This window comes from Chinchilla lanigera, unplaced genomic scaffold (genome assembly GCF_000276665.1).
Source record: "Chinchilla lanigera isolate Chin_1 unplaced genomic scaffold, ChiLan1.0 scaffold00022, whole genome shotgun sequence".
In the NCBI taxonomy this organism is placed as follows: domain Eukaryota; kingdom Metazoa; phylum Chordata; class Mammalia; order Rodentia; family Chinchillidae; genus Chinchilla; species Chinchilla lanigera.
Window position 1 is genome coordinate 21,997,772 of NW_004955423.1, and position 22,730 is coordinate 22,020,501.

Genomic DNA, 22,730 nt, shown 5'->3' on the forward strand with positions numbered 1-22,730 from the left:
ATTAAATTGAATGTCTAAAGTGAGTGAATTTTACTTGCATACTTTTAAAAGTCTTTAAAATTAATATACTACTTAAATTTACTAATCTATTGAGTAGATTTTATAAATTCCATAAAAATGTTTAATGTTCAAAGAGTTGAGCATGTTTCAAAGAAATAGATAATATTTTCTGTTTGCTTAAAAGTTAAGCATATGAGAGAAATTCAGAGCCATAAAATAAAGCTATAGACTTTCAGTTTCTTAGAAAAATGTAATTCATCAACTTCCTTCCACTCTAAAGACTTACAATGATTCTTAAATAAGATAAGCTATTAGAATTAAAGAAGTAGGATGAAAAACTCCAATTCATCATCTACCTTGGATTGTATTACTGAAGTCAAATACATATTTGTAGTCCTTGCTTGAGAGGTTTGTAATACTCATCTCATTGAAATTTTGAGAAAATTGCATGTTCTGTAAGAGTTTTGGGAAAAGTTTTCAAGGTTTTGTTTTTTCCCCTCCATAGTGTATATTTTACTTAGAAAAGTTATAACTTTCCAACACATTTTATTTCCTGATGTTCCACACTTTGTATAAAAGGTCTCAGATTATTAGACAAACCACTCACTGAAAAACCTCCTTCAAAACTTCTACCTTATTCATCTACATTCTGTTCCACACTTGTTCTCTACTACAGTCTCTTGCTAGAATCCACAGTCAATAATGGATCTCTCTCCTCCGCTATACTGGTGTAAAATTTCTCTTCAGCTTTACTTTTTTATTTTCTTGTACCAGAAATTGAACTCAGGACCTTGCACTTGCCAGGTAGGGGCTGTGCCCCTGAGCTATATCCCCGGATCTCTTCAACTTTACTTTGACAGGCCTTTATTTCTTCTGTGAATACTTCATTCATCAAATGCTTTTCCAGCGGGATTTCCCCTAGTCTACCTAACTTTACATGGACAAAGGACTGAGGAATTTTGTTCAAAGCTTATGATTAGCTTTGTATATTGAAAATACCAACTTAAACTAACAATTCATTATCTGCATCCCAATACCGCTAATTTGTTTGAATTTCTTCCAAATAGTACTGTAAGTGCCAATAGCCTTACTAGGTAATTGCCAGTCCCGTTTGACTTTAACGTTCAGGTTCATGGCTCACATATGAACCACAGACCTCTGTCATAATGTCATACTCTCAGCTCACCAACATGCTCTCAGGCTTAGCCTCATTTTTCCATGGAATGTGTTAACTAACAGACCTTGAATCACAAATCCTCTTTTTTCTGATTATAGTATTATTACCATTCATATCTTCCAAACTAGAATCCTTACTAGATTACCTCTTTGCTTTTGTTGCAATCTCTCGTACACAAGAACTTCCTATATCTATCTAGTCGTTCTCAATTTCATTGAACTGCACCGCTGTTTTAGTGCATTTAGCAAGACCTTAACATTTTGCACTGTCTGGAACTTCCATGAGGTATTTGATGATAATTTCTCACCATGCCCATAGTGACTAAATATTTTCTGAGTTCTGACTCTCAGAAGTGCAACACTGCCTGAGAGGTACAGAAAACTAGTGACCGTCTGCTGCAAAGGCATGCCAAGTTGTGCCAACTGGGTCCTCAGCAACGCTTTTAATCATCTTTTGTGGAACTCTTCCGATCTGATTATACGTTTCCCATTATTTTATTAAATGCTATATCAGTGCCACACTTAAAAATAGAGTTTTAATGTAAGTGTCATCTACCTTCATACATCATTATCCAATGCAAACATAAACATAAATAAAATTTAATTATTTATACTCACTTAGAAATGGGATTGACACTGGCTTCAATAATTGTTAAACACTTACAACACTTTATGTTTTCTGGAAATTCTTGTACACCTAAAAGGTGAAAAAAAGTACATGAAAATGTTCCCACAAATATTCTTTAAAGTATAGTTATAACATTATGAATAAAAAATTAAAACGATGAGTCAATATATAGTCAACCAACTAGGATAAACATTTAAATAGGAACAATAATGTACTGTCACATAATAGATTCATATGTACATATTTTTGCTTATAAAATTGCATGTTAAATTATATTTGCTGATAGTAATAGTTGGAAACTGAATGTGAAATCAAAGACAGTTACACCAGCATGAGATAGTACTTGGCTTTTGAGTAACTTAAACAAATAAAAATAAAAGTAGCTCATGCTATATAGTTATTATAATGCCCTGCCAGAGAAAGGAAAACCCACAGATACAAAGAAAATGGAAAATAAAACCGTTGTTTCCAGGAATCATTTTAGAAGATTGGGAAGTACAAACACACATATATGAAGAACACCTAAGGACTAACCTTAGAAGTGATATATTCTCAAACTAACACATATAGGATTATAACAGATTGTATGCAGTTCTTTCTTAATTGTTGAGTACCATCCTGCATCTGTCTAAAAGTGCTTTGAAGAGATGAGGTGCCCTTCCTTGGATCCCCGCAGAGTCACCCTAGCTAATAACCCTTGTCACAGCTGTATTCATGGCAATGTGGCAAAAGAGCACAGGTTTGCCTACAAAACTAAAATTCAGTAAGCCACAAGCCTAATTTATAAGGGCAAGAATCAGAGGAAGGAAAGATGAGGGGACACTCCAGTCAGTTTATACAAACACATCAAACATAACAGGACATGCAAAAGTCAGAAGGAGAGACAGCTATGGAAACTACTATTATATGTCTGCAGCAACCTTTTCTCTCTGTTTTTTGCAACTTTTAAAAATTTTTTTATTTTTTATTTTTGGGTTTTTTCCGGTACCAGGAATCGAACTCATGACCTTGCGCTTGCCGGGCAGGCGCTATGCCCCTGAGCTAAATCCCCAGCCCCTTTGCAACTATTTTTATAGATGTTAAGGTTCCATAAAGAATTGTCTTGTTCACTCCCTCATATCTATCAGAAAGATAAGGAATCTTTGGTGGCAGTGGCTAGTTGACTTTTTGATAATGGATGTTCAAGAAACAAGCGATTTCACTCCTTGAGACTCCATTAATCCAGACCCCTGGGTCTGCTGAACCAGAAATCCTAGGCAGGTGGCAGGAGGGCAGCCAAATACAAGACAGGCCATTCATCACCTCCAAGTGAGGACACACAGCAGGGGGCGGATGCCTCTCCACTCATTTCTCCCTCTTTTGGAATTTCTACAGAAATTATGCTGCCCTGAAATTACTGCTGAAACATATTGGCTTCCATAGAAGAACCCAAGCAAGTCCATGAGCTCCATTTTGTATGAATTTAGCAGGAAAGCAAGACTTTTTTTTCTCTCTCTCTTTTTTTGGAAGACCACAATTGCTCAAGATGCTTTTATTAAGTGAACATTAACAAAATGGGAACCAAGTAAAAAATGACCTTTGAGTCATCCTCAGCATTTTGCCTTAGTATTTATATTTACTCTGTGTGCTAGATGCAGAACAGAGTGGCATAGCCTTCTCTTCTCTGTGTAGCTTTTTCTGTTAATTGTTCAATATGGGCTCATCCAAGACAAAAACCACATGATCATCTCAATAGATGCAGAAAAAGCTTTTGACAAAGTCCAACATGCATTCATGATAAAAACCCTACAGAAAATAGGAATAGATGGTCTTTACCTCAATCTGATCAAAGCCATCTATGACAAACCAACAGCCAACATCATACTAAATGGACAAAAACTGAAAGCTTTTACTTTAAATCAGGAATAAGACAAGGATATCCACCGTCACCACTCTTATTCAACATAGTTCTGGAAACATTAGCCAGAGCAATTAGATAAGAGAGAGAGATAAGAGGAATAAGGATAGGAAATGAAGAAGTAAAATTATCACTATTTGAAAATGACATGATACTCTACAAGGAAGACCCCCCCAAACTCCACAAGAAGACTCCTTCAATTAATTGACAAGTTCAGCAGTGTAGCTGGATACAAAGTCAACACCCCAAAATCAATAGCATTCCTATACACAAACAATAAACAGACTGAGAGAGAAATTAAGGAAACCATACCTTTCACAATAGCATCCAAGAAATTGAAATATTTAGGAATCAATCTAACAAAAGAAGATCTCTTCAATGAAAACTACAGTACTTTAAAAAAAAAGAGATCAAAGAGGATTTTAATAAATGGAAAAACATTCCTTGCTCATGGATAGGAAGAACCAACATTGTGAAAATGGCCATACTACCAAAATTGTTGTATAGATTCAATGCAATTCCCATTAAAATGCCATTAGCATACCTCACAGAGCTAGAGAAAACATTCCTTACATTCATCTGGAACCAGAAGAGACCCAGAATAGCAAAAGCAATCCTGGGCAACAAAAACAAGTCAGGTGGAATCACAATCCCTGACCTGAAATTATACTATAAAGCTACTGTAATAAAATCAACCTGGTACTGGCTAAAAAACAGGCCAGAGGATCAATGGGAAACAGACACAACCACAAACACACTCAGCCACCTAATCTTTGACAAAAGGGCCAAACAAACTCCCTGGAAGAAAGATAGCCTCTTTAATAAATGGTTCTGGAAAAATTGGCTTGCCACCTGTCAAAGGCTGAAAATAGACCCAAGTCTATCACCATGCACCAAACTCAAGTCAAAATGGATCACAGGTGTTAATATTAAAACAGAAATGCTAAATCTATTGGAAGAGAAAGTAGGTAAAAATCTTGGTAGACAGAGAGTTCATGAACAAAAACCAAACAGCACAGGAAATACTTGAAAGAATCAACAGCTGGGATCTCATCCTACTGAAAAGTTTCTGCACATCTAAAGAAATCACCAGCAGAGTAAAAAGAAAATCCATAAATTGGGAAAAAATTTTTAGCTGACTGCCCCTTGGACAAAGGTGTTCTATCTAGAACATATAAAGAATTAAAAAACATAAGCCCCCCCAAATTCAAAGACCCAGTCCAAAATGGGCATCTGAGATGAACACACAGTTCTCAGATAAAGAAATACAAATGGCAAATAAATGCATGAGAAAATGTTCAACATCATTAGTCATTCAAGTAATGCAAATTAAAACAACATTGAGATTTCATCTCATCCCGGTAAGAATGGCTGTCATTATGAGATCAACCAACAACAAATTCTGGCGAGGCTGTGGAGAAATAGGAACCTTCTCCACTGCTGCTGGAATGCAGACTGGTGAAACCACTGTGGAAATCAGTTTGGGGGTTTCTCAACAAACTAGGTCTAAAGGTCCCTTTCAACCCAGCTATTCCTCTTCTCGGTATTTTCCTAGAAGATCTGAAAACGTCATATAACAGTGATATATGTGCACCCATGTTCACATGGTGCACCACATTTTGTAATTGCTAAAATGTGTTGGCATTTGGCTTTGTTTAAGCAAAATATAAGATTAACTTTTGTTGAACTTACTTTTTTCAATTCAAACATCAATTGTAAGATGAGTATGTTCTGGATGTATAATCTGTACGAGGGTGACTACAGTTATTCAGACTAAAGCACCACATTTTGTAATTGCTAAAATGTGGAAGCAACCCAAATGTCCATCCACTGAGAAATGGATAAAAATACTGTGGTACTTTTATATAATGGAATAGTACTCAGCTATAGAGAAAGACCAACTTGAGGCTTTTACAGGTAAATGGTCACAACTAGAGACCCATACTCATAAGTGAAATAAACCAGACCTCCATGTGTAAGCAATGTATTATCTCACTAGTGTAAGAACCTGAAAGAGTGAATAAAAATTAGGAGGTATGATACACATTGTGAAACGATAGGAAAACTCTCAAGGGTAAAGAGCAACTGGGGTGAGGGAAAAGCGAAAAGAAAGGGGAAATTATGTATGTATGTATATACAGGACAGCTAACATAATTGTACTACTGACTTCTATCACTTTACTGAAAGGAACAGTTAATGATTATTTATTTGATCAATCTTGCATGTCTCTATTTGTTTTCCTGAGAAACCACTTTGAAGATATCAATATGCAATACAACAACCATTGTGAATTTCCTACCACTTTGTCTGTAACTCTGTATTGCTTGTATTGCTCTTATGCTGTTTTGTAAATGGACGTCTGTTTGTTAATATATTTTCCTCCTTTTATTTTTAAAATAAATTAAAAAAATTAAATCTCTCCATGTACAAATTAAAAAAAAAACAATATGGGCTTATTTCATGCTGTTCTGCCTCATGTCCTCCCTTCACAAGTTCCTACCTTAGGATAATATTTCCTTAAGTATAAGCCAAAAGGTAGAAGCAGAAATATTTCAAAATAGGATTTTAAGAACAGGACTGCATTTCCTTTTCTTAATTGCACATGTAGCTGCTCATTGTAGAAGTAGTATCATATCATTTGTTTATAAACCTGTATATATTGTTTAGAATTTAATTGTATGATGATTTGCAGAGATCTGTTGGCATAAGAAGGAATCCTAGCTTTAACTCCGTTGGGTACCTCTAGGCAGGTCACTTAAATTCTCAGTGCGTTTATTTCTGAACGAAAAATGGTGATTGTGTGAGTAATTTCATCATATAACAGAGCATGACTTGGCCTTAAAAAATGAGGAAGTCCTGACATTCACAACAGTGTGGATGGGCGTGGAGCACACTGTTAAACTGTCCATATGTGGGAATATAATTATCACAACATTTCATGTATATGGGAACTCGAAACAAACTGAACTGATAGAAATAATAAATGGAAGGGTGTTTACCAAGCACTGACTATTGGAAGGGAGTGACGAACAGGTGGTCAAAAGATAAAAGCTTTCAGCTGTAAGATGAGTATGTTCTGGATGTATAATCTGTACGAGGGTGACTACAGTTATTCAGACTAAATTGCATACTTGAAGACCATCAGATTTTTGAATTGAAAAAAGTAAGTTCAACAAAAGTGAACCTTATATTTTGCTTAAACAAAGCCAAATGCCAACTGTAAAACAAGGACCCTGCCCAAAATATTTCAAAATCTTTTCCATTTGAACATAACAGGTCTACCATGAAAGAGATAAATTCCCTTAAAATATGCAATTACATAAGCAATTTTTTGAAGAATGATACTCGTTTTTTTTTTTTTTCTCCGGTACCGAGAACTGAACTCACGACCTTGCGCTTGCCAGGCAGGCGCTTTTTGCCGCTGAGCTAAATCCCCAGCCCCTGAAGAATGATACTCGTGAGTTGTGAAGAGATAAGAATTTGTCTACTATGGTCTGAATGTTTGGGTCCCACTAAAAGTCATGGTTGAAATCCTAATTCCAAGGACATGACACTGAGGTAGAGCTTTGGAGATGAGCAGGACATGAGGGTGGAGCGTTCATGAATGGGATGAGTGTCCTTGGAAGGGAGAACTCAGAGCGCTGTCCTGCACCTTCTACCATGTGAGGACACAGCAGAAGGGCTGCAGCCGCAGCCTGCACCTCCTTCTAAGGGCACTCGAGATACCAAGGTGCTGTGAACAGACCCTCGCAAGACCTAGGGTTTACCAGAGCCTTGACCTTGTTTGTTGACTTTATTTATTTATTTATTTTTGGTACTGGGAATCAACCTCAGGACCTTGGGCTTGCCAGGCAGGTAGTTATGCCACCGAGCTATATTCCCAGCCCTTGATCTTGTTCATATGGCACATAATTTGCAGTACTTCATTAGCCTCTAGAGTACATTAAAAAAAACAAACAGAACCAAAATGAAAACAGCAACAAATATGAAAAAGTGTTATTTTCTAAATTCAGATTAGATTCAGCTATCACTGAATAAGTTTCCCAGTGCCAACAGTACCTATTCTGGGAAGTTCTAAGAAAAAGTTTTGCTGCAAGGTGGGGCCTGGCAAAAAATGATGATCCATGAGAACTTAGGGAGAATTTTGAAGAGTTATCTTCACCTTCCTAACCAGTTGGGTTAAAGGGTATTTAAGAAGAAAATAACTCAGTCACTGCTTACAATATTAGAAAAAAAGCCAACAAATCTTTCAATTTGACTGAGATGAAAGTAAACTATCTAGTTAGAGGCAATACATTCCTAGATTTTAAAAAAGGCATTTTTCAGGTGTTCAAATTCTCAATATTTAAATTTTGCATACTTTATTTTTTCAAGAAGCTTCTGAGTAGCATTTGCCACTGAAATGATATAGTAAATCAAGAAACATGGTCACCAGGAAACAGGTCAGTACAAGAGATGTAAAATGATTCTCAAAATGGTGTTGATATTACTAAGTATCATCCCTAAGCAGGCCTGAGGCAGGAATCTAGATTGGTTTGGGTCAGAGAACTAGGGAATTTTCCCCAACAAGATGTAAGTATAGGTCAACTAAGATAATTAAAATATTGGTAAGAAATTTTTACAACTTAGGGAAAATCTTGGGTTGCATTGATGAAAAAAATACAAACATCTAAACATTAAATAAACAAGATAAGTATTAAATTCAGGGAAAACAAAACGTGGCAGAAAAGTAAGTACACTGCACGGTTCAGCTGTGGATGGCGTTCATGCACAGCAGCAGTGTTCTGAGTTTGCATAGCTATTTTAAATTGCATATGGCGGCTGGCACACATTTGGAAACCAGATTGCCAGAGGAACTTTATAATGTATACTAATAACGGGTTGTGGAAAAGGAGATATACTTAGAGCATATCTTCACCTCAGAGTTCAAGTCAAACATGGAAAGGTGGGATGGCATAGTGTTTAAAAGTACAGGTAGGAAAGGGTAATTGAGTCCTAGTTACATCACTTAACCAGCCATGAAGTCTTGAACAAATTATTATATTCAAGTATCACTCTTTTTTTGTCCAATTCAATGGATTGGGTTTGATGATATGAACATAAAGTACTTAGCTTTATATCTGGCAGTTAATAAATATCCAATAAATAAGAGATAAAAATCTTATATTAATGAATAAGGTAACTTTCCATTTCCCTCTAGTACTGCACAAAATCATTTGGCTCTTTTATTAATTCTGTGAGGAAGATATATTAGACAATATTATTTTCATTTTATGAATGTTGAACAATGCATTCTCAAGCTTAGATCATTTAAAATAATAAGTTAGATCATTTAAATATCTAATATGTGAATATTTATAGATGAAAATGGATACAGGTAAAATTTAATTCATTTTGGAACCACATATTTATTCCTTTTACTTCCATTTTGCTCCCTTTATTAAAATTGTTAGCTTTGTCTTTAGAGCTCACATTTTTATTATCCAACATTTGTGACAGGTTTCTCTGACTAGCTGAAACATAGTTTTAACTTATAAAAATGATTTTATATATTTGTTTATATATATATTATAAATATATATCTGCGGTTTTTTTTTTGTTTGTTTGTTTCAAGAATCAAACTCAGGACCTTGCACTTGCCAGGCGGGCACCATGCTTCTGAGCTATATCTTTGGCTATATCTTTTTCTACACATATATCTATATCTATATCATGTACATCTATATCTATATCCACACATATATATACACATATACTTTTTTAAGATGAACTTTGCTTTGACTTTCAAGTTTATTTGCCCAGACATAAAGGACTACCAGCCCTCACTTTAACAATGTGTCTTGTTCCAGACATCTTGACTTGTGATTCTCATAGAAAACAGGGTCAAATCTTTGTAGGTCACATGATCCATGTTCCTGCCGTGGGTTTTCAGCTGAGAAATCAAAAACAGACTTGCTATTACAGGCCTACAATACGCTTTCCTCTCAGGGCATCCACAAGTTTACTTCTTCTGTGACTCCCTGGAGACCCAAGCTCGTTATATTTAGACTGGATGCAAACTTAGGCTAAACAGCTATTCATATTAAATAATTTTATGGGAAGTATCATGTTTTATAGGCAAAATGATAAATCTGTTTAAAAATGGACAATGTTCCTATTACAAGCAGCAAATTAAATCGATAAATGTTTAGCCTCCAAATTAGGACTCAGTGGAAATGCTTTCTGAATATGCTCACTTCAGTAATTATACCACAAAACCTAATTTGACAGGGTTCATAGAAATATGCCCAAATGAGAAATAATATTTCTGCTTCTCAGACTTCAAGCATTTTAGAAAAGAAACATTTAATGCCATAGAATTAATCAAAATTGCTTGAATACATTATTAATATCTTGATGTAGAAAAGATGTAATAGATCATGTTAGATTTTATTTCTGTTCTTGGGCCATCCCTTTTTAAAAAATGTTCCTGTTCGAATCTTAATTCTTTAAGAGCTAATCCCCTGTGCCCGTGATGGCTTTCAGAGCTTTCAATGATAGAGCTTTCACGCATGCCATAGGTTCCCTGCCACTGCCCTGTTCTCCATACCTAAGTGTAATCTGGTTTCCTGCTGTCCGCATTGGACCATTTTCCTGCTCATTCATTCCTCTCCTAGACACAATGACAAAGGGAAATCAAGCCTCTGCAATCAAATACTGATCTTTCCTGCCTGTCAATGGAGAGACTGAAAATCATAGATAATTTTAAGCTTTAGTGTACTTGATTAATCACATTTATTTGGGCTACTCTGTTGGTTCCTAGCGAAGACCACAATGTCTTGACAGAGGATCTTAAACCTGTAATTAATATGGCTTTCAACTTCTTTAATGATTAAACATTTACTGGTGTCAAATAGAAACCATAACTAAAGTGTTATAGAAAGTCTTGTGTTAGGCTTTACACTGATATAAACTTGACAATAAATTATGAAAATAAATGTTTCTGTCACGGTAAAAGATAAATATGGAATCTAAATGGAGTAAACAATTTTGTCACAGTAAACATAGAGCTTAATGACAGCAACAGAACACCAATCTTTATGTTCATAAATGGAAGATCCTTCAAAGAAAAGCCTAAGTGAAGGACATTTCTGTGACATGTAAGTGGTTTCTTAATTTCACTTTCTTATTATGTCTGTTTCATGCACTGCTTAAAATATCATTCACATAAATAAATTTAAATTGTATCATTTGCATAACAATTTGTTCAACTATAAGGTATTTTGAGGGCCTCTATTCTTAAAGGACATTATTTTAGATTGTGTTATGTCTGAAATTAAGTGAGATCAGAAAATTTTAAAACACCTTATGTGGTTAAAAATTGTGGAATCACTGGTTTGTCATCTTTTCTTTTAATGTCAGCAAAGCATTTGAGTCACTATCTTTAATTATAAGTTCCCGGAGAAAGCAGAACCATCACACATTAAAAAATACTTACTGAAGGTTCCTCACTGTTAGCAATATGTACTACATATAAAAGATGCAGTGTGGAGAAGGTGGATAATTTTTTTTTTCATTTTTTGAATTTTCTAGCAGGTGAATGTGTACAAAAAACCATAAAATTAATATTCCTAAAAATATATATATTGTGTTTTAGTGAAACTAGAACAAAATAAGGTGGATCACCAATACCTAAGAATTGCAAACTTAACTACAGTGACTCAGAGCCTCATTAGGAAGAGAAAATTTCCAGAAGGTCTTGCCGGAGGTCAGAGAGTTAGAGATACACATTTCTTAGTGCCTGAGAGTACAATGGAAGAGCAACTTTGGCAGAGGGAATACACAGTGAAGATGCTATGAAGGACGAGTGTATTTGGAGGCTGGTGTGGCTGCAACACATTGAGAAAGAGAGAAGTAGCAAAAAATTAGGTCAGAGAGGTATGGAAGAGGGAAATGATGGTGTCAACCTACATAGGATCTTTTGTTGTTTAGATTTAAAATGTTGATCTCAAATTTCATGTGTTCAGAGGTGTGGCCTTTGGAAAATGATTGGATCATGGAAGTGCAGCATTCATCAGTGGATTAACACATGAGTGAGTTCACAGCTGGAGGAGGTGGACCACTAGGCCATGACCTGAAAGGGTGTGTTTTTACTACAAGCTCTTCATTTCTCTCTGTTTACTGGATGCCGTGGGTTAAGCAGCTCCCTCTACTAAGCTCTTCCCTCATGCTATTTCTGCCATGGAGCCACCCAACCATGCACTAAACTCTCTGAAACCATAAGCCCAAGTAAATCTCTCCTCCTTTAAATCGAGTATGTCACATATTTTGTCCTAGTGACAGAAAGTGTTTGATATGCAAAAGGCATCAGAGATGGCATTACAACTGTGACTATAATTGACCATGTGGTTCAGAAGCATTTGGAACTGATTTATGGGACAAGTTTGGAGAATCAAGCTGGTTAAAGCCTAGAGTGCTGTGAGCCAAAATGACTAGAATGCTGACAGGAATGTGGACAGCAAAGGCCAGTCTCATGAGAATTCAAACACAAATTAGTATATCATTGAGAATTTTATTATAGGCTATTCATGTTACATTCTGGCAAAGCATTTGTTTATATTTTGCCTATAACTTATGACTTTGTATGAGGCTGAATTTAAATGTGGTGGGCTAATTATTCTGGAAGAGGAAATTTCAAGGCAGTCCAAAGTTTAGGCTTGGGTATGAGTCCTGCTGGTATTTTTAACCACATCTATAATGAAAATCAGGAGAGCTGAAGGACTTAAAAAATTTGCAGGCCAACTGTGTAAAGTTGGGGCTACAGAGGTGTAGCTACAACTGTGTAAAGTTGGGGAACAGATTAACACCACTGAAAAGAAGCCAAGTTGCCAGGTGTGGTGGTGCACATCTGTAATGCTACCACTCCACAGGGTTGAGGGAGGATGAATGAAAGTTTCAGCCCAACCTGGACAATTTAGCAACTTAGTAAGACCCTATCTCAAAATAAGAAAGAATTTAAGAATGGCCAGGATGTAACTCTGTGTGAAAAACCTGGATTCAGTCCCCAGTATCACACACACACACACACACACACACACACACACACACATGCACAGGCACACAGAATACATCATTTTAATCCAGTGGTGACAAAGCTTTTAGAGGCCAGTGTCCAAATTGCAATCCAGAACCCACTTACTTATTGCAAAATGCTAAGAGTGGAACTAGACCTCAAGACCAAGGTTTTAGTTTAGAAAAACAAGCGTTATCTGATGCTTGGCTGCTGGAGCATTTTGACTTACATGCTAACAGAGTTCCGCATACCCACTGCTGCAGGAATGCCATAGGTTCGCCACCACTGTTCTAAACCATGCCCCCAGCGATCCCCCTCCAAGTCCCCATCTCCTGATAGCACATTCCACTCTATCCTCAAGTTCCAGTCATTTTTTGAAAGCCCCACACCGAAACAAATGATATTTGGGGGGATGTTTTACATCCAAACCATAGAGTTCTACCTCTACTCCCCCAAAGGCTCAGGCCCATGTAATTATGCAAAATGCAAGAACTGTCCAAGTCAACACTTCCAGCACTGCTGAAAATTCTGAGTTCAAAGTCTCCTCAGAGACTCAAGGCAGACTTTTAGCTCTAAGTCCCTGTAAATGTAAAAAATATTAAATATTTCCAACATACAATGCCATGGAGTAAACATTCCAATTCCAAAGGGGAGAAATAGAAAAATAGAAAGGAATAAGACCAAAACAAGGCTGAAGCTCAGCAATAAACACTCAATGCTATAGTTCCACTTTTAGCATTAAGGGCATGTGGGGGCAGGATGTGAGATCCAAGGTGCTGGGATTATAGGTTCTCTCCACCCCATCTGGCTGGAAGGGTGTATTCTTGTTTCTGCTCTTCCTTTCTCTCTCTCTCTGCTTCCTTGTTGCCATGCATTAAACAGCTTTCTTCCACCAGCCTTTGCCATTACATATTGCCTAGGAGCCAGTAACCATGGACTAAACCCTCAGAAACTACAAGCTAAAATGAACCTGTCCTTCTTTCATTGTGCATATCAGATATTTCGTCCCAGTGACAGAAAGTGACTAACATGGGGCTCTTAGGCCACCACAAGAACTTCGCTTTTTACTCAGAATGAAATAGAAAAATATTGAAAGACAAATGTATGATGTAATCTGATTTCTAATTCAAGGTCAGTATGGCTCCTGACTATGGTGACCTTTAAAAGAAGGGAAACAAATTAGAGGGTATTGTAGTAAGCCATGAAGAAACACGATGGAGTAAAAAGGAATAAACTCTTGGTGCATTTGGAATGGAAGAAAAACAGGATTTTCTGATGAATTTTATGTGGGGTGTGAGCAGAAAAGTGAACCAGATGAGTCCAGATATTGGAGATGCCCTGAGCTACTTGAAAGTTGGAGTTGCTTTCAACTTAGATGGGAAAAACAGTATGCAGGTTAGGTTTTAGAGAGAAAGTAAGAGTTCAGTTGTGGACAACAGAAATGTTAGACTTCTAACAGGAGATGTCAGGCAGGTATTTAGATACAAAGTCAGAGTTTAAGGGAGGGGATATACTGATAGTTTTTAAACCATGAGGCAAATGTCAGCACCAATGGTGTGCACAGAGATGATGAAGACAGGAGGATGAAGCATTGAACTGCGGCACCTTACAAGGGAGGAGGGAGGAGGGAAAGAAGAGGGGCTGTAGAAGGAAGCGACCTGGAAAGATACTAGGGTGAGATCAGAGACTGGTTCTTCAGTTCCTTGAAATTCCCAATAGTACCTGGCTTCAACCTAGGAAAACAATGGAAACTCAAGCAATTGCTTGTTAAATTACACCTAATTATATTTTCGTATCAACAACTAGAAGCAATTAACTAAAGTACACACATGGAAAGAAATGCTCGCATTTTGTACAGAGCCTCTAGATTCCAATTACCTGTCTGAAAATGAAAAGGGAGCTATCTAGCGAGGCATGATGGCCTGTGTGTGTCATCCCAGAAATTTGGGACATCGAAACAGGAAGATTACAAGTTCAAACCCAGCCTGGGCACCTCAGTGACTTACCATGACCTTTCTCAACATATAAATAAGTAAATAAAAGGGAATGGAGATCTAGCTCAGTGTGAAGGCCCTGGGTTCAAGCTCCAGTACCATTAGAAAAACTAACAAACAAATGAACATACAAAGAGTGACTATCTCTTTCCATATGGATATAATATAGTAGATTTCTGAATAAATAACAAACAAAATAATTTAGTAGTCTTTCAAATTCTTAAACATTGTTTCTTACAAATTTTTGTAGAAACCAATATACATGGTAATAGTTATGGATTGTGCACATTAAATGCTTACATTTTCTGAACTTCACAAATATTATCAGCTCAAATGTTTTACTCTGTGATATAAACACCATATGCTGAAAAAACCAAAAGCTCCAATGTTATATTTTGCATCAAATTCAGCAAGTAAAACATACTTATAAGATTTTAACTTTTTAATTTGGTTCTTTAAATGTGACAACCAATTTTTGTAAGTATATTTTTAAATTTCGAGCAAAGGATGGGCAAGTTATTTTCCTATCTAATGAACTGGGTCGACTTAGAAGTGAAAGAAACCATATTCACTGAGGATATATTGTAAGCACTTTATTCATTCTCACCCAATTCCATAAGTTGGTTTATTATCCCATTTAACTAATGAGGAAACTGAGTTTCAGAGGCTCATAAGGATGTGAACTCCCAACAATCTTTTCCCAAACACTGCCATACTTTTCCTGTGGGAAGCTATGTCTGTCAACTCCAGGACTCCAGCAGGTTTGAATTTTTAGCTTCTCAAGGTTGGCAATGCAACATTCATTCCATTCTGGTTTTCCAGGTCAGGTGCAAACAACCCTAATTTCTACAACTTAGAGTTTAATGAATTTTTAAGACTGAAAACAGCAAAGGGATGTTTTAAATTGCATTTGTTCTACAATTGTCTCAGTTAAGTTTCATCTAGTATCAACTTTTGGAACTTTGAGTGCAAAGTCCGTGTTGTAAACCCTTTATTTCTAAATATGAGGCACTGATAAGAAGTACTAGAACCCTAGTTCATAATAATTCTTTTAACGTAGAATCCAAGCAATAGCTATTAACAGGAGCAAATTAGGTGCCTACTTAGAGTGTCAACATGAAGACACTCAAACTGATTTATTATAGGGGAGGTGATCGGGGACAGCTTCCATTCTTATTTTGTGTAGAAGCAAACCATTCCACATTAAAGAAAATTTAGTACCAGAACATAGGATGAACTCAAGTCAACATGGAAAAGATAAATTGCATAGATTACTCTAATTTAAAGAAGATATACAATAGAAAATATTTTGCAATAATTATTATCTGGAATGAATAAAACAAAACTAAACATGTTATTTTTAAAATTAGGTGTGTATAAACTTGGCTTTACTAAGGGTATTTGGCAAATGGGCAATACTCTGTTGGGTAGTAAGTACTGACATGAAAGTAATTTTAGAAGGGCAATGTACTGTGTACTAGAAAGAAAAGTAAACATACAATTATTATGTTAGTAAATTTAGAAGAAATTCTCCAGGCCAACAAGGTCTGAAAATGAGAGACCAAAAAAACAAATGAACAAACGAACAAAAACAAAAGCACTTTTCTTTAGCTCTAACCCTCAAGGGAAGGGAGCCAGGAACTCAGTAGGAATTTCAGTAAAAAGAGTCAAAAATTTCCTGTAAGACTCCACTTATTTTTGTGGCATCATAAATCAAAAAACCCAAAGGCAAATTAATCAATAACCAGAGACAGTCACAGCACTGATTGTGCTCAAGGGACACATGTGGGGACATTTTTGAGAAGTGTTGATGACACTGACCGACAGTCAGTTCTCAGAGGAATGAATCTCCCTTAGTTTAAATGTATTAGTGCAGAAGATACTTTATTCTTTCTTTCTCTTTCTCTTCCTGCTTCAACAACAAACATCCTAAATCACTGCCATGGGAAACGCACTGTTTAATATTCATCTTTGACTAATGAATTTTTCTTTCATTGCAGCAGAGCACTGTATTGTGCATTTGCTATCGCTATACTTTGATGGAAGCTACTGTAGAGGTAGAAACATTGTAAGGTGTAGTTCTTATTTTAAGGTATTTACATTAGAAAAGAGTAAGGCATAATACAGGAAGGACTTACAGTGGGTCATTACCAGTTCAGTTTTGTTCTGTTGAACTTTTTTCAGGGTTTACTGGGATGCATGGGAAAAGTTATTCACCTAGTTTCAGGAAAGGTTCTACGGTGACATTAGGAAGATTGATTAGACTTGGTGACAGAGCGTGGCATAGACTTCAGAAGGGTGAAAGGGCAGGCATGGTCCCTGTCTTCTTTGGATTTAGTTGCATAACCAGAGTACGAGCTCCGATTTCCACAGAGTAAGTTATGGTAGCTCATGTAAGGCATTCTTGGTTGACTTTATTTCCTGATAAAGGCACTGGAAAGAGTTAAAAGTCCTGGCATCAGGCTGGAAAGGTGATAGGAGAAAAGGACCAGGTTTCTGCTGTTGTGAAGTTCTTTAATGAAAACACAGAGAGAATCAGTCCTCAGTTTATCTTAATGCTATAACCATGGGCAGAAGAATATTCTGTAGAAAGGGAAAGAAGCCTGAAAATGAGGAAAGTACTAGTGATTTTCAGGTAAATAACACATGAACAGTGTTGAAAATGAGACATTTAGTAGGGCAAAATAATAAGCTTTACTCTTAATAAGCAGTCTAATGCTTCGCCAAACACCAAACAGCACGTTTATTCCTACTGAGAACTCCATGGCAACATTTGCTACCCAGACCATACATGGGATCTCAAAATAGACTCCCCTAAGAATGCACAATATACACCACAAGAGTCTCTATTCTCTCAGTGTGCTAAACTGTGTACAGATTTTTATTATTTAACTGATTACTCATTTCTGCTTTCTTAAGTGTGCCTGAAAGAGACAATTTCTGTCTCTTTCTTGTCAAGAGAGGAGATGATTTATCTTTAGTGTTTTGTGTTTATTGGGGGAAGGGGTGGAATAATTGGCAAGTCAATAAAACACATAATAATGCCTTCGACTCTGATTGCCTTTCATTATAACTAACAATAGTGATTTTGCCCACTACGATGCCGTTCAAATCCACTCATGTATAGAAATAAGTTTTAGAAGATGAGAAAAAAATCACTTAATTGCTGCAGAATTAGGATGAGCTTTCGAATTAGTTCATTTTCATTAAAGTCCTTAAATTATAGTGTCATAGTCTCTGCAGCTATGACAAATCAACAATCAAACTTGAAATGGATTCGCTGCCTAATTAAACTTACCATTCATTATCTTGCTTTACCATATGAGACAATTTACTCTGTTATGGCGATGTACGAGCCCTACAAACAAGCCTAGACTATTGATTCAGAGATCACAATATCATCAAATGCATTCATTTCTGAAACATGAGGAATTTTAATTTTACTACTGAATTAAGATGGGAGGAATAATGGATAAAAAATCCATGGGAGTGGAAAGGGATTTACCCTTGGATTGCTGTGTATAAGAATGAGAAGATTAAGAAAGGTTATTCTTATATAGAATGGATATTTGTTTCTCTCTAGTCTGATAGACAGATAATCAAGTTTCAGTAAAACTGACTGAAATTCCTTTTAAAAGCTTAAGCTTCATGCACTTATTTTTAACAACATTGAATGAACATAAGTTGAAGCCTTATTTTGCAGTTCATTGCTTTCCTATTAATTTGCTGTTTTGAATAATCTAAGTAAGTAAATGTTCTAAGTATTCAATTCTTTTAAAATTTACATTTGTTTTTAACTTATAGATAAGAACATAAAAATTACACATATTTATGGGGTACTATGTAGTATTTGGATACATGTATACTTCGTGCAAGGCTTAAATCAGGTTAAACATATCTATCCTCTCAATCACTTTTCATTTCTTTATGGTAAAATCATTCCAACTCCATGCTTCTATTTTTTGAAATATACAGTACTTTGTCATCTACAGTCATACAGCCATGCAATAGCACACCAGAGATTCTTACTCCTAACTGCAACTTAGGACCTAGGAATCCGCCTCTCTCCAACCTTTCAAAGTTTGAAGTATATAAAAATTATTAACATATAGTGTTGGTCCTAGAGAAGCTTATAGTACTACTAACCCCTAATCTGTGCAAAATAATCAGAGATACTGTATGTCCATTATAGGCAAAAAGGAACATTTAAAAATTTGATGATTTACTGGCCAAAGGTGGAAAGCAGTGGGTAAAGTAATTAGTATCATCTGGACCACACAGTGGACAGTGTATGCCAATGAGAAATGATGACTAAAACTGATGACTAAAAATGTTCCAAATGTATTAGAATATGAAAATAACTGAGAAAACATGAAGATAGTGAAAGAAGATAGGGAATAACAAAAATAATTGCAGCTGGATATAGAGAAGTACAAATTAATAAATTGGAAAATAAAAAATAAATGGAACAAAAAAGACCAACAACCACAAGAATATTATGTAAAAAATTTTTTAAAGCTGGAAAAGTTCTGGCAAGATTCATACAAAGAATAAAAGAAAGTATTAAACAATATTAGAAGTTCAAATGAGAAAACAGACGTATGTTGGAGTTTTAGAAAAATTAGAGGCCTATGGGTAATAAATAAAAATAAAACTGAAAACCTAGATGATAGAATAGAACATTTCATAATAGATTATAGCTTCTGAAAAAGTGACTCAAAAATATGTAAAGGAAATTAGTAGTGCAATTATCCTAGCTATCCTGCGTATATATATATATATTTTTCTTTCTTTTTCCTCTCCCCTCCTCCATCCCAGTTGCTCCTTCCTATTCAAGCAGTTTCTTTCCCTTTCACAATATCTATTATACTCAACAGATTTTATTTACTCTTTCAGGTTCTTATACTAGGGAGGCAATACGATGTTTACACATGTGAGTCTGATTTATTTCACTAATGAGTATGGTCTCTAGTTGCATCCATTTACCTATAAAAGCCTCTAGTTTATCTTGCTTTCTAGCTGAGTAATACTCCATTGTATAAAAATACCACATCTTTTTATCCATGCTTCAGCTGATGAATATTTGGGTTGTTTCCAAGGTTGAGCTATTACAAATTGCGCTGCTATAAACATGGGTACACATATATCACTGTGGCATGATGTTGTCAGTCCTTCTGGAAAAATACCCAGGAGGAGAATAGTTGGATTATGTGGGACGTCTAATCCTAGTTTTGTGAGGACTGTCCACACTAATTTCCACAGTGGCTGCATCAGTCTACACTCTCACCAGCAGTGGAGAAGAGCTCCTTTTCCCCCACAGCCCCTCCAGCACTTGTTATTGATTGATTTACTGATGATAGCCATTCTTTCTGGGGTGAGATGGAATTTCAGTGTTGTTTTAATTTGCACAAGATAGCTAACATAATTGTACTACTAATTTCTATTGGTTTATTGAAAAGAACAGTTAATGTGTAATTGTTTGATCAATCTTACATGCCTATATCTGATTTTCTGAGCAACCACTTTGAAGATAATATCATGTAACATAACAACCATTATTAACATCCTGTCACCTTGTTTTGAAATTCTGTATCATTTTTACTGTTTTTATGCTGTTTAATTTATGTATTTGTTTTTGTTATTTTGTTTTATTCTTTCCTTTTTAAAATGAAAAACAAAGTTTATATGTATATATGAGGATATCTGGGATAGGTGTATTGCTGATTTCTGTGGTTTATTGAAAGGAACAGTTAATGCTTAAAATTTTCTTTTTCTCTGAACAACTTTGCATGCTTATATCTAGCAATCAGAATGACTGATTTGAAGACAACAATATGCATTATATGAACCATTGTTGACTTCCTACCATCTTGTCTGGTGAAGTTTGTATTGTTTCCAATTTTTTTTATTACTTGTTATTGTCTTTGTTTGATCAATCTTGCATTCTTACATATGGTGGACTGAGCAACTTCACTGAAGATAACAGTATATAGTGTAGCAATCATTGTTAATCCCTATCATTTTATTTTGAGGTCATGTATCGTTTTTGTTGTTTCTGCATTGTTTTTTGGTCTTCATTGTTATTGTTTTGCTTTTTTCTCTTTACAAAAAGAATATGTAAAGGTAGAGGAACACAAAGGAAGACTGTAGCAAAGAAAGAAAAAGAAAAAACAAGAAAATTGTTACTATATATAAATTACATATATATATATAATTTTTTAAAAAAAATACTGATTTAATACGAGAACTTATATTTCTCATTGTGGTTCAATGTAAGGTAAAGATACCAAAATTAGCAATGCTCCCATGTAGCATCTACCAAAGTTTTTAAAAAGTACTTTAAAGAAAGGATTAAATTTATCAGCTATAAAACCTAAAGTACTTAGCAAAATATGATCAATACTTTTGTGAAGAAAAATCACAAAATTCTGTTGAAAGATACAAAATGAGACCTAAACAAAGAGAAACAGCATATTCATGGACTCCAAGATTTATCATTATAAAATGCCACCACTTTAAATTCCACTGGATCGTTTGTACCAGTTCAGGCTAAAATTCCTATGGAAAAATCAAGCAGAAAATTAACACATTTGAAAACAGAAAAAAAAAAATCCCAAGAGGAATTGTGCTTTCAGGTACTAAGCTTAATATTTAGTTATAATGTTTAGTGTAATGTGAAACGGTACAGGAATAGACAAAGAAGCTGCAGAGCAGAAAACAGAGTTTGAGAAAGACTTTTTTAAATGAAGTAGAACTCTGAATCACTGGGGAAACAAAGGACTATGCAAATGTTGCTAGCACAATTTAGCTTCTATTCATATGGAAAGGGTACATTTTAATCATATCTGATGAAAAATGAAGTTGCACAGAAATGAAAGGAAAACAGATCATAAAGGGAAAAACAATAAATTTTAGTACATTGCACTTGACAACTTGTGACAAGTGGTACTTCAACCAGAGTGGAAAGACATACCAAAAATTGGGAGACAATTTGTAGCCCATATAAGCAACAAGGGACCAGTGTTTGGAATATATAAATCTTTCAAATCACCAAGGGCCTCAATGGCAACCAATTCAAAGTAAACACAGACCAAAAAAAGACAATTTTTACAGAAAGATGCCCTATATTGTCTGATAAAAATTTTTAAAAATATTAACCTAGTGTTTAGGGAAATACAAAGTATCAAGTTACCCTTAAGTATTATTTAATGGGATTCCGGACATCTTCGGGAAGCCCGGTGAGTCTGGCCCTTGCCTCCCTGACCAGCGTGCAAGGCAGGTGAAACTTCGGGCCCCCTCTGAGGGGGGTCCATAGTGTGTCTGCCTGGGCAGGGCTGAGCTCCGGACATCTTCAGGAAGCCTGGTGAGTCTGGGCTCTGCCTCTCTGACCAGCATGCAAGGCAGGGAAAGCCTCAGGCACCCTCTGAGGCCTCGGTGGCTACCTGGCACACACACAGTGTATCGGCCCGGGTTGGGCTGCCACCACTGACCAGTACAGGAGCTACATTGAGCACTGGGGATCTTCAGGCTCTCGCCCTGCCACTCACAAATAGTCAAGACAGTGAGACTGCACTACAGGGAGTCTTCAGTTGTTCAAAAATGACAAAACAAAGGAGCAAAATGCAATCCCAGACCTCCACACCACTCAAAACAAGTCCAGGAGGCATCAACACAGAAGAGCCTGGAAGTCATACATCCGAAATTTCTGAAAAGATAGCAACTGAAGTAAAGAAACAACTCCATCAGGCCATAGAAGACATCAAATCGGAAATAATATCTCAGGTGAGAAAAGAAATGACAAAAATAATGAAAGAAATGTTCAACATATACAAAGATGACATAGACAAGAAAATAGAAGAGCATAGACAACTTGATGAAACCTTCAGGGAACAATATAGAAAAGAACTAGAAGGTATGAAACAGATTCAAACAGATATCCAGGAACTTAAAAATTCCATTGAAAGCTTGCAAAACTGCCTGAA

The 22,730-nt window shown here is 35.9% G+C and overlaps 1 protein-coding gene across 3 annotated transcripts in view; it reads right to left on the bottom strand.

Moving 5' to 3' along the window:
• Positions 1-22,730, bottom strand: part of Lrrc7 (leucine rich repeat containing 7) — a 505,545-nt gene that overhangs the window by 233,726 nt on the left and 249,089 nt on the right. For all 3 annotated transcript variants that reach the window (XM_013514397.1, XM_013514396.1, XM_013514395.1), the window contains exon 5: positions 1,795-1,873. In XM_013514397.1, the coding sequence (XP_013369851.1) occupies positions 1,795-1,873 (79 nt within the window). The remainder of the gene's footprint in view (positions 1-1,794; positions 1,874-22,730) is intronic.